Source organism: Bubalus kerabau, chromosome 5 (genome assembly GCF_029407905.1).
Source record: "Bubalus kerabau isolate K-KA32 ecotype Philippines breed swamp buffalo chromosome 5, PCC_UOA_SB_1v2, whole genome shotgun sequence".
Taxonomy (NCBI): domain Eukaryota; kingdom Metazoa; phylum Chordata; class Mammalia; order Artiodactyla; family Bovidae; genus Bubalus; species Bubalus kerabau.
Genome location: NC_073628.1, coordinates 59,343,307 through 59,357,114, shown reverse-complemented (window position 1 = coordinate 59,357,114; position 13,808 = coordinate 59,343,307). Strand labels below are relative to the sequence as shown.

The window sequence follows — 13,808 nt, the reverse complement described above, 5'->3', positions numbered from 1 at the left end:
ATGGGTGGGACGTGGGAAGGACAGACTTCCCCCATCCCTGATTTCTCCCTATTATGCTAGGCAAACTGGGCCAATGCTATCCCTAAGTATGGGTTTCTTCACTACATCCCTGCTGAGCTTCCCCTCCTCCAGTCCTTTAATGGGAGAGTAGGCTTCTGTTTCTCTCTGCTTGTTGACTATTCTGGCTTACAGTCTTCTATAGCACTTATCTTTTGAGATAAAAGGAAAATCCAGGGAACTCACCACAAGATCATTCTTTAAGGTCTGGGGCCCCTAACCAGCCCACTTTCTTTCTACCTTTTGTGGTTATCTTATGGTTGTATGTTGAACAGTTTCCAGGGTATTTATTCATATGCAGAGAGAGAAGCAGGGAAAAGCAAAGCTGGAACTAGAAGTTCAGTAACAGGTCTTTAAAAACCGTTTATAAAAGTTAATAATCAGTCATTGTAGAAAAAAGTGAAAGACACAGAAAATTCCAGTAATGACAAAAAATTACCTAAAATCTCTCTTTCAGCATAGTTAATGGTTTAGAGAAGAGCTTCTCAAAATTCTCATTTGCATGGAAATCACCAGGGGATCTTGTGAAAATGTGATTCTGATTCAGTGGGTATGCAGATTTTGCATTTCTAACAAGCTTCCAGGAGATGCTGACCTTGCTGGTCTGTGCACCGTACTTTGGGTCCAGAACTTAGAGGAAGTTCTTTCAGTCTCTTATGTGAAGAAATACATGTGTAACATGAATGTTAGCTGTCAGGTGATTGTGGTTAAACTGGACTGGGACCTATATTTCACAGCCATATGAGAGTCCTCCTTCACCCGCATGATGTCTGTGTGTCTTAGGGCTTATTTTCCCACACTTCTTTCTGCTTCCACTCTGCTGTGTCTATCCCTGCTGGCTTTGGGTTCTGTACTACATTTCATCTAGCAGCAAAACCCAGGATTTTGTGGGTTTCTCCCCCAAATCCACTTGTGCAAAGAATTTTTGTTGCATTTTGGGCGAGTTTTAGAGAGTGTTACCCTGGGAAGTGAATGCCATCAGTAATTTTATTCCATCCCTCACTTGTCTTTCTCCTCCTTCTTCTCTGAAATAACAAGCAACTTTCTCTCCTTGCCTTAGTTTGGAGTTGCCTTAGTCCTGAGTTTGGAGTCTCGCCTTCTTTAAATATAACCTCTATCCTAAAACTGTTTTCATTATATACAATATTGCTGGGTAGCACACCTACATTTGCTCTTGAGATTTCCTTTTGGGGCCTTATTGAGACTGATACTCCTGGGTTCTCTTTTTATCTCTACCTGCCAATCATGAGTTCTCAGACTGGTGAGTTTGGGAGAAGGATAAGGGAAATTAATTTCAAACTTCTTCATCTTGCACCACACTCCCACTCTTCATGCCTGCAGAGAGGATGCATTCTGGTTCATTCCCAGCCATATGCTAAAGTGCCTCTCCTACCCCTGTGGTGAGTGGGGGTGTGTGGGGGAAGCTGACTGTTATTCATCTGTGCCTGAGAACAGGAAAGTACATTTAGTTGTGGGATTTTAAAAATTAGTTCATTGATCCCTGACCTAAAGTTATATTCTCTACCAATCCCTTTCAGCAATAAAGATATAATTTGAGCTTCATCTGTCTGATTCTTCAGTTGGTCCAGAAATTTGGTGGTGAAGATATGTGAATTGCTCATTGGAATGCTTCCTGCAAGCTCTAGCAAATATACTATGATCAATCTCCAATATTTTATTGCAGAATAATATTCCATCACTTAAAGTGAAGTCGCTCAGTCATGTCCAACTCTTTGCGACCCCATGGACTGCAGCCTACCAGGCTCCTCTGCCCAAGGGATTCTCCAGGCAAGAATACTGGAGTGGGTTGCCTTTTCCTTCTCCAGGGGATCTTCCCGACCCAGGGGTTGAAGCCAGGTCTCCCACATTGCAGGCAGACGTTTTAATCTCTGAGCCACCAGGGAAGCCCATTCCATCACCTAAAATGGACCACAATTTACTCAAATAATGCCCTATTGTGAATATTAGTTTATTTTCCAACCTTTCCAAACCTTTAGATTCTTTTAGACTCTTCAGAGGGCTTCCCTTGTAGCTCAGTTGGTAAAGAATCAGCCTGCAATACAGGAGACCGAGGTTTGATTCCTGGGTTGGGAAGATGCCCTAGAGAAGGAAATGGCAACTCATTCCAGTGTTCCTGCCTGGAGAATCCCATGGACAGAGGAGCATGGCAGGCTACAGTCTATGGGATTGCAAGACTCAGACACAACTGAGAGACTCAGCACAGCACACACAGACTCTTCTGATAAGTTTAACTTCTTGGCAAAAATATATTGCCTAAATTGTGCTAAATGGTATAAATTTATATCAATTTATACTGTTACTAAAGAGATAAAACCAGTCAATGTTAAGGGAGATCAACCCTGAATATTCATTGGAAGGACTGATGTTGAAGCTGAAGTTCCAGTGTTTTGGTCATTTGATGCAAACAGATGACTCATTGGAAAAGTCCCTGATCATGGAAAAGATCGAGGGCAGAAGAGGGCATTAGAGGATGAGATGGCTGGATGGCATCACTGATGCAATAAACACGAACTTGGGCAAACCCCGAAGATGGTGAAGGACAGGGAGGCCTGGCCTGCTGCAGTCCATGGGGTTGGAAAGAGGTGGACATGACTGGGCAACAAAACAATAACAACAGTACTGTTATTAGAAGTTTATGTCAATACCCATTACACTGAACTTCATCAATAGCAGGTATACGTAAGGATTTTTGCCTCTTTTGTTTATTGCTATTCTTAGGATTTGTGGGCTCTGAATAAATACTTTTGTATTCAGATCAGATCAGATCAGATTAGTCGCTCAGTCGTGTCTGACTCTTTGCGACCCCATGAATGCCAGCACGCCAAGCCTCCCTGTCTATCACCAACTCCCAGAGTTGACTCAGAGTCATGTTCATCAAGTCAGTGATGCCACCCAGCCATCTCATCCTCTGTCGTCCCCTTCTCCTCTTGCCCCCAATCCCTCCCAGCATCAGAGTCTTTTCCACTGAGTCAACACTTCACATGAGGTGGCCAAAGTACTGGAGTTTCAGCTTTAGCATCATTCCTTCCAAAGAAATCCCAGGGCTGATCTTCAGAATGGACTGGTTGGATCTCCTTACAGTCCAAGGGTCTCTCAAGAGTCTTCTCCAAAACCACAGTTCAAAAGCATCAATTCTTCAGTGCTCAGCCTTCTTCACAGTCCAACTCTCAGATCCATACATGACCACTGGAAAAACCACAGCCCTGACTAGATGGACCTTTGTTGGCAAAGTAATGTCTCTGCTTTTGAATATGCTATCTAGGTTGGACAAAACTTTTCTTCCAAGGAGTAAGCATCTTTTAATTTCATGGCTGCAGTCACCATCTGCAGTGATTTTGGAGCCCAAAAAAATAAAGTCTGACACTGTTTCCACTGTTTCCCCATCTATTTCCCATGAAGTGATGGGACCAGATGCCATGATCTTCGTTTTCTGAATGTTGAGCTTTAAGCCAACTTTTTAACTCTCCACTTTCATTTTCATCAAGAGGCTTTTGAGTTCCTCTTCACTTTCTGCCATAAGGGTGGTGTCATCTGCATATCTGAGGTGATTGATATTTCTCCCAGCAATCTTGATTCCAGCTTGATTCCAGTGTTTCTTCCAGTCCAGCGTTTCTCATGATGTACTCTGCATAGAAGTTAAATAAACAGGGTGACAATATACAGCCTTGACGTACTCCTTTTCCATTTGGAACCAGTCTGTTGTTCCATGTCCAGTTCTAACTGTTGCTTCCTGACCTGCATACAAATTTCTCAAGTGTGTCAAATAGGATACTATTGTTATTTTCATTTGTATTCTATTAATAGCAAGGCTAGACCCTTCCACACTTATTGACAATTTATACCTTTTTCTTTTGTTAATTGCCACTTTGTATCTTTTGATCATTTCTCTATTTAGATATTCATGTTTTGTTTATAAGGTCTTTCCATATATTTTTTCATTTGCATTTCATTTGTTTTTAGTAATAATATATGTCTCAATTCTATTAATCTCTCAGTGGATTCTGCCTTTGCTTGAGATAAACCCATTGACTTGGAATATTCTTAAATTTGACACATTTATTCCTTTTTATTTAGTTTTATCTAGGAGTCATATATAATAACATTTGTTTCTTTGATCAATATGAAATTACTGTGGTACATAAAATGCAATAAGTATTTAATATTATTAAAAAATACTAGTCTGCTTATGCTTTGAAACACTACATGATACCTTCATATCACATGATTCCCGTTTACAAATTTGGGTCTATTTCCACTATTCTGTCTTCCAGATCACTGATCTGTTCTGCATTTTCTATTCTGTAATTGAGTCCCTCTCATTAATTTTTCATTTCAGTTATTGTATTATTCAGTTCTGATATTTCTTGTTTGTATTTTCTGTCTCTTTATTGAAATTCTCACTATGTTCATCCATTCTTTCCCTGAATTTGATGAGCATTTTTATAACTATTATTTTGAACTCTTTATCTGCTAAATGCTTATCTCCATTTTATATATTTCTTTTTCTGGGCTTTTGTCTTATTCTTTCACTTGAAAGGTATTCCCTTGTTTCCTATTTTGCCTACCTCTCTGCATTTGTTTTTATATATTAGGGACATTGGCTACATGTGCCAATCTTAAAAGAGTGGCCTTATGTTGATGGTGTCCTGTAGAGCCCAGTGACATAACCCGTCCTGGTCACCAGAGCCAGGCACTCAAGGCTATCCCCTTCATGGGTTACCTGCATCCTTCTGTTGTGTTTAGGTCATGACTTCTAAAAAAAACACTGGTGGGAAGGACTGATCCCCAGCCCAGGAGTCTGGGAGGCCTAGTTGCAATTACTGTAGGCTTGCTGATGGGAGGGGCTAGGCCCCCAGAATGTGAATCACTTTAAAGGGTCACTTGTCCTGACCAGAGACATGCAATGGGTAGGATGGGGTGGGAGCATCTTTAGAGGAACTGGTTGAGGCTGGAGGGTTGGGTAGAGCAGATTCTTAATGGAATGTTGGGATAGGGCACACAGTGTTACTTATGTTTATGGAGAGTGACAGCAAGGCACCTACCAGTACTGGGCCAGCTATATGGAGGGAGAGAAAAAAAATGGCACCTACCAGCACTTTCATCCCCTGGTACATGTACCCCTGTACATCCCCTAGTGCCCTAAAACTAGACAGTAAATCACCTTCTTATAAAATCCAGGCATTTTTAAACTGCTGCTCTGTCTGTGTGGGACTCAGAGCAAGTGAACCCTTTAAGAGAAGAGTCTCCCACTGCACTCTGGATCTCCCAAACATAAGCCTGCTGTCTTTCAAAGCCAGACACCATGGTAATTTTATTTCTGGTGCAGATGCCATAGGCTACAGAGCTCAACGTGAGGCTTGGGCACCTCACTCCTCAGAGGGGAACCCTATGGTTGTGATTTTCTTCTGGTTGTGGGTCACTATATTGGGGATGTGGGTTCTGATGAGATCACATCTCTTTTCCTCCTCTGCATCTCAATGTGACCATGTATATATATATATATATATATATATATATATATATATATACTTAGTTGTTGACAATCTGTTCCATTAGTTTTCGGAGATAATTATTCTATATATAGTTGTAGCCTTGGTATGGGTCGCTAAAAGTCGGACACGACTGAGTGACTTCCCTTTCACTTTTCACTTTCATGCATTGGAGAAGGAAATGTCAACCCACTCCAGTGTTCTTGCCTGGAGAATCCCAGGGACGGGGGAGTCTGGTGAGCTGCCATCTATGGGGTCGCACAGAGTCGGACACGACTGAAGCGACTTAGCAGCAGCAAGAAAAGGCATGCTTAGAAATTTTCTACTCCACCGTCTTGACTGGGCCTCCAAACACAGACTGTCTTTTTTTTTTTTTTTTTTTTCCCTTAGTTTTATTTATTTATTTTTTTATTTTATTATTATTATTTTTTTTTTACTTTACAATATTGTATTGGTTTTGCCATACATCAATATGCATCTGCCTCGAGTGTACACATGTTCCCAATTCTGAACCCCCCCTCCCACCTCCCTCCCCATACCATCCCTCTGGGTCATCCCAGTGCACCAGCCCCAAGCTTCCTGTATCTTGCATCGAACATGAACTGACAATTTGTTTCTTATATGATATTATACATGCTTTAATGCCATTCTCCCAAATCATCCCCCCCTCCCTCTCCCACAGAGGCCAAAAGACTATCTTAATTTCAGAGATTGCTTTAATTCTCCTTTCCAAGATAGATGCCTTTTTTTTTTTTTTTTCACTAACTGTCCTGGCTAAAATTTCTAGTTTAATGTTGAATAGTTGTGTGACACTTTGAATTTATATAAATGTGTATGTGATGTGGTATACATGTGTCTCTATGTGTGTTTGTGTACTATAGAAATATATTTTTAGTTGTTGATCATGATAAAATGTTTGAAAACCACTGTTTTATAGAAGCTTTTGCCCATTTGCACTAGGAAACCTGTATAAGAATGTTTATATCAAAGATGCTTATAAAAACCAAACAAAACAAATCAAAACAAACTAGAAATAATCCAAATATCTAATAAAAAGAACAAAGAAATAAATTGTATTGTATGTGTAAAAGAGAGTACCAATCTAAATGAAAATGAGTTAACCACAATCACCTGAATGAATGTCAGAAAAAAATCATTAAATCAAAAGCAAGATGCATAAAAGTACATACAAAATCATGTCATTTATATAAAGTTCAAAATATGTATAATAAAAAATATAATGGTTAGGACTACATATGAGAGAAATAGAAAACAAATGTAAGGGATAGACAAAATTAATGATGGTGGTTACTTCTGGAGAAGTTTTGGAGGGTGAAGGAAAGAAAATGGAAAAGAGCACACAGCGTTAAAGGTAATAGGTTCAGTTCAGTTCAGTCGCTCAGTCGTGTCTGACACTGTCCATCCCCATGGACTGCATCATGCCAGGCTTCCTTGTCGATTACCAACTCCCAGAGTTTACTCAAACTCACATCCATCTAGTCAGTAATGCCATTCAACCATTTCATTTTCTGTTGTCCCCTTCTCCTCCCACTTTCAATCTTTAACAGCATCAGGGTCTTTTCCAAGGAGTCAGTTCTTCACAACAGGTGGCCTAGTATTGGAGTTTCAGCTTCAGCATCAGTACTTCCAATGAATATTCAGGACAGATTTCCTTTAGAATGGACTGACTGGATCTCCTTGCAGTCCAATGGACCTCAACAGTCTTCTCCAACACCACAGTTCAAAAACATCAATTCTTCAGTGCTCAGCTTTCTTTATACTTCAACTCTCACATACACACATGACTACTGGAAAAACCAGAGCATTGACTAGACAGACTTTTGTTGGAAAAGTAATGTCTCTGATTTTTAATATGCTGCCTAGGTTGCTCATAGCTTTTCTTCCAAGTAGCAACCGTCTTTTAATTTCATGGCTGCAGTCACCATCTGCAGTGATTTTGGAGCCCAAGAAAATAAAATCTGTCACTGTTTCCATTGCTTTCCCATTTATTTGCCATGAAGTGATGGGACCAGATGCCAATATTTTACTTTTTGGAATGTTGAGTTTTAAGCCAACTTTGATCTTCACAACCCAGATAATCATGATGGTGTGATCACTTACCTAGAGCCAGACATCCTGGATGGGAAGTCAAGTGGGCCTTAGGAAGCATCCCTATGAACAAAGCTAGTGGAGGTGATGGAATTCCAGTTGAGCTATTTCAAATCCTAAAAGATGATGCTGTGAAAGTGCTGCACGCAATACACCAGCAAATTTGGAAAACTCAACAGTGGGCTCAGGACTGGAAAAGGTCTGTTTTCATTCCAATCCCAAAGAAAAGCAATGCCAAAGAATGCTCAAACTATCACACAATTGCACTCATCTCACACGATAGTAAAGTAATGCTCAAAATTCTCCAAGCCAGGCTTCAACATTACATGAACTGTTAAATTTCAGATGTTTAAGCTAGATTTAGAAAAGGCAGAGAAACCAGAGATCAAATTGCCAACATCTGGTGGATCATTAAAAAACCAAGTGAGTTCCAGAAAAAATCCTACTCTGGCTTTATTGACTATACCAAAGCCTTTGACTGTATGGATCACAACAAATTGTGGAAAACTCTTAAGGAGATGGGAATATAGAGTAACTGACCTGCCTCTTGAGGAATCTGTATACAGGTCAGGAGGCAAAAGTTAGAACTGAATATGTAACTATAGACTGGTTCCAGTTGCGAAAGGAGTACATCAAGGCTGTATATTGTCAAAATGCTTATTTAACTTATATGGAGAGTACACCATGAGAAACGCTAGGCTGCAGGAAGCACAAGCTGAAATCAAGACTGCCGGAAGAAATATCAATAACCTTGGCTACGCAGATGACAACACCCTTATGGCAGAAAGCGAATAAGAACTAACGTGCCTCTTGATGACAGTGAAAGAGGAGAGTGAAAATTTGGCTTAAAACTCAATATTCAGAGAACTAAGATCGTGGCATCTGGTCCCCTCACATCGTGGCAGATAGATGGGAAAACAATGGAAATAGTGAAAGACTTTATTTGGGGGGGCTCCCAAACCACTGCAGATGGTGACTGCAGCCATGAAATTAAGACACTTGCCCCTTGGAAGAAAAGCTATGATCAACCTAGACAGCTTACTAAAAGCAGAGACATTACTTTGCCAACAAAAGTCCGTCTAGTCAACGCTTTGGTTTTTCCAGTGGTTACATATGGATGTGAGAGTTGGACTATAAAGAAAGCTGAGCACTGAAAAAATTGATACTTTTGAACTGTGGTGTTGGAGAAGACTCTTGAGAGTCCCTTGGACTGCAAGGACATCCAGTCAGTCCATCCTAAAGGAAATTAGTCCTGAATATTCATTGGAAGGACTGATGCTGAAACTGAAACTCCAATACTTTGGCCACCTGATGAGAAGAACTGACTCATCTGAAAAGACCCTGATGCTGGGAAAGATTGAGGGCAGGAGGAGAAGAAGACAACAGAGGATGAGATGGTTGGATGGCATCACCAACTCAATGGACATGAGTTTGAGTAAACTACAGGAGTTGGTGACAGACAGGGAAGCCTGGTGTGCTGCAGTCCATGGGGTTGCAGAGTCAGACACGACTGAAACAATGAACTGAACTGTACTGGATGCTTGGGGCTGGTGCACTGGGACGACCCAGAGGGATGGTATGGGGAGGGAGGAGTAGGGAGGAGGTTTCAGGATGGGGAACACGTATATACCTGTGGCAGATTCATGTTGATATATGGCAAAACCAATACAATATTGTAAAGTTAAAAAATAAAATAAAATAAATTTTAAAAAAAAGATCTTCTCTTTCACTTTCATCAAGAGGTTCTTTAGTTGTCTTCATTTTCTGCCATAAGGGTTGTGTCATCTGCATATCTGAGGTTATTGATATTTCTCCCAGCAATCTTGTGGGATTGTGCTTCAATCTTGAGCTTCATCCAACGCAGGATTTTGCATGATGTACTCTGCATAGAAGTTAAAGAAGCAGGGTGACAGTATACAACCTTGATGTACTTCTTTCCTGATTTGGAACCAGTCCATTGTTTCATGTCCAGTTCTAACTGTTGCGTCTTGACCTGCATACAGACTTCTCAGAAGGCAGGTAAGGTGTTCTGGTATTCCCATCTCTTTCAGAATTTTCCACAGTTTGTTGTGATCCACACAGTCAAAGGTTTTGATGTAGTCAATAAAGCCAAAGTAGATGTTTTTCTGGAACTCTCTTCCTTTTTCCATGATCAAACAGATGTTGGCAATTTGATCTCTGGTTCTTCTGTCTTTTCTAAATCAAGCTTGAGCATCTGGAAGTTCATGGTTCACGTATTGTTGAAGCCTGGCTTGGAGAATTTTGAGCATTACTTTACTAGCATGTGAGATGAGTGCAATTGTGCGGTAGTTTGAGCATTCTTTGGCATTGCCTTTATTTGGGATTGGAATGAAAACGGACCTTTTCTAGTCCTGTGGCGTCTGTTGAGTTTTCCAAATTTGCTGGTGTTTTGCATGTAGCACTTTCACAGCATCATCTTTTAGGATTTGAAATAGCTCAACTGGAATTCCATCACCTCCACTTGTTTTGTTCGTAGTGATGCTTCGTAAGGTCAACTTGACTTTGCATTCCAGAATGTCTGGGTGTAGGTGAGTGATCACATCATCATGCTTATCTGGGTCATTCAGATCTTTTTTGTATAGTTCTGTGTATTCTTGCCACCTCTTCTTAATATCTTTTGCTTCTTTTAGGTCTATACCATTTCTGTCCTTTATTGAGCCCATCTTTGCATGAAATGTTCCCTTTGTATCCCTAATTTTCTTGAAGAGATCCTAGTCTTTCCCATTTTATTATTTTCCTCCATCTCTTTGCATTGATCACTGAGGCCGACTTTCTTATCTCTTCCTGCTATTCTTTGGAACTCTGCATTCAATCGGGTATATCTTTCCTTTTCTCCATAGTACTCAAGTACTTAGTAATCAAAGGGAGTAGTGATGTTTTTAAGGCTGGTGGCATATGCACTGAAATTCATTTCATTTTATTACTATTTTTATGTTTCAGTTATATTATTTTGTATGTATTGTAAGTAAGCAATAAGTAATAAAAGCAGATCAGAACTTAAGATATAAGGTCCTCCTTCTTTTTCCTTAATTGATTGTCTCCTGTAGCAATAAGCCAAGAGTATGTCCGCTGCATGATACCTGCATAGTGTACACTTCTGTAGGGGTGCTAGAACAATTAAGATTTGCCCATCCATCACATCTGCTCCATCATCCCAAATAAAGAGGTCTTTCCTACTTTTTCCTGATTCCAACATTTCTAAGCCTTATTGTTTTAAGAATGTAGGTATGTTTGTTTCATTTATATTTTTAGAATGCTGGTCGATCTCATCTAGTGAATGTTTCACTTTGCTTTAGGTACCTTAATTCAGTATGAAAAGACTATCCTCACCCCTCTAATTTCTATCTTGGATACAGATTTTTTTCTATTTTTTTCAAATATTTGTTTAGTCATTGCCAAGGGTAGTTAAATGCCTGGGTTCAAGTCACCACCTCTACTTAGAAACCTTAAAGTTATATTTTGAGTGAATAAGTAGTTTGACTCTGAGACTATTATTTAGAGGCTACTGTTACAATTCTAGAACTGTTATCCAAAACAATGCTACTGCCTACTCACCCTTTATTACAAAAATAATTAAAAGTTGATCCAAACCAAGTGACTTTGTTGATCTTCATTTTGCCATTTATGGGCTCTAGAAAAGATCCACATGATTTACCTATGGGGAAGAAGCAGAACATGGGAACTTGGGTGTAAAATACTCTGAACTTCTAATAATACATAAGATGTCAACCTGGCCATAGATTACTGAAGGGCATTTGTAGTTCCACAGATTTGCTACCTTGAGGAAACTCACAAGACTGCCTCAGAATCAGGTACCTTCCACCCATCATTTTCAAAAAGACCTCACCTCCAGATCTGTCTCATCCTCATATTGTTTGCCTGTCAAAAAAAAAAATGTAAACTTTATTACTAAAATGCTGACTCTGTAATTCAACCAATATAAATCAAAAGACTTGAAGCTTGGGATTCTCTCCCCACCTACACTTTTCTTTCCTTTCCTGAGTCATTCATTACTTAGTTTCAGTTGTATAAATGGGACATCCCCTAGCAAATTTTCCCTCAGTCATGCCTTCTGATGGTCATTTCCTGTGAAATGAATTTGTAATGAACATGATAGGGACTCAGCAGTAGCAAGATACAATCTACAAAAATAAATCTCACATGTATTATACTTTAGGCAAAGTTACCAAGACTTGTGTCTTCATTTCAAAATTTGAACAATTGATCAGATCTTAAGGATTAGTGACTAATACAGAGGAGTTCTCAATCCAGATAGAGATAAAGGAAATCCCTGTATTCAGTTGTTACATGTACAGTTGTTTTCAGGGCTTGGCCAGATAGAGTTTTTTAGGCAGGTGATAGAGAACACTTCCATAATCCCCAAGGCTGCATTTATACTTCAAAGTTGTTCCAAGAGGAAATTCATCTTTGTCCATCAGTTCTGTAAGCATGGTGAATGGAAGCACCACTGGGGCTTTGCATTGACCTGGAGAGAAAGCCCACAGTGACATAAAAGTTAGTGGAGAAACTTCTAGTATACTTTCTCTTTTTTTTTTTTCTCCAGTGTGTTTCATAGGTGTAGCAGTAACCACTGTTGAAAGTCTGTTGCCAAGTCAATGATTCAGCACAAAGAAATTTCAGCACTTAGTTTGTAGACAAAACTCAACAAATATGAAGCAATATTTTAATGCATATTTTAAATATTGGACTCAGTTACTATACCTTAAAACCTCGTGCATGTGTGCGTGTGTCTGTGTGCATGCGCTCTGTCACTCAGTCACATCCAACTCTTGCGACACCACACAATGTAGTCCCTCAGGCTCCTTTGTCCATGGAATCTTCCACAAAGAATACTGGAATAGGTTGCCATTTCCTATGCCAGGGGATCTTCCCAACCCAAGGACTGAACCCTCAGCATCTCCTGCATTGGCAGGAAGATTCTTTAACACTGAGCCAGAGTGTTAGAGATACTAACACTCTGAGATGATTACTCAGACTTTTTAAAATTTTCAGCTGTTCATAGTTTCTAAAAAAAGAAAGCAGTGTTTTTAACAGTTTGACAGTATTCCATGAGTTATAATGTGCTTTTTTTCAATTTAAACATTTGATAATGACCATTGTTTCTTCATTGATCCACGGTTTACTTAGAATAGTTTTGCAGAATTTATACACATTTGAGGAAATGTCTTTAGATATATATTTATTACCAAACTTTGAGGTTAATTGAGTTTGTTTTATGGTTTAGTATATGATCAAATGAGACAATTGTATGTGTATATATTTGTAAAAACTGTGTGTCTGTGATAATGGGTGCAGTGCTCTAGGTGTATCAGTGAGGCAAAATCATATTTGTTTAAATCATCTGGATACTTACTGATTTGTGGGGGTCTGCTTATTGTACCAGATAATGTTCCATTTATTGTACATTTGTCTTATTTTTCTAACTCTGCTCTTTTTTTTTTACTATACATATTTTAACATTTTTATATATGTATAGTGATGTACCTTTATATATTTTTAAATTATGTTTCTTAGTAAATAGACTCTTTTATTATTACAATATATCTCTCCTTATCTCTAGTAATGAATCTTGCCTCAAATTATATTTTCTATACTTTACTTGTAAGGCAAATAACAAACAAAAAACAAGTTTACAGATTTAACCCTCAGTAAACTGAGGGAGATGGTGAGGGACAGGGAGGTCTGGCATGCTGCAGTCTATGGGGTTGCAAAGAGTAAGACACAACTTGGCGACCGAACAACAACATATCTATATTTTTTTGTTTGTTTTGTTGTTCTAATGTGGACCATTATTAAAATCTTTATGGAATTTGTTACAACATCACTTCTGTTTTCAATGGATCCATTGAATCATAAAAAAAAAAAAACACATAAGAATACCAGAAAAAACATCTACTTCTGCTTTATTGATTATGCCAAAGCCTTTGACTGTGTAGATCACAAAAAAAAAGCTGTGGAAAATTCTTCAAGAGATGAGAATCCAAGACCATCTTACCTGCCTCTTGAGAAACCTGTATGCAGGTCAAGAAGCAACAGTTAGAACTGGACATGGAACAACAGGTTTGTTCTAAATTGGGAAAGGAGTACATT

At 39.1% G+C, this 13,808-nt stretch overlaps 1 protein-coding gene across 1 annotated transcript in view; it reads right to left on the bottom strand.

Moving 5' to 3' along the window:
* CR1L (complement C3b/C4b receptor 1 like) overlaps positions 1-12,148 on the bottom strand; it is a 53,656-nt gene extending 41,508 nt beyond the window's left edge. Inside the window, 3 exon segments of the mRNA XM_055583752.1 lie at positions 11,545-11,576; positions 12,006-12,064; positions 12,066-12,148. Coding sequence (XP_055439727.1) covers positions 11,545-11,576; positions 12,006-12,064; positions 12,066-12,148 — 174 coding nt within the window.
* Between the last annotated feature and the right edge of the window lie 1,660 nt (positions 12,149-13,808).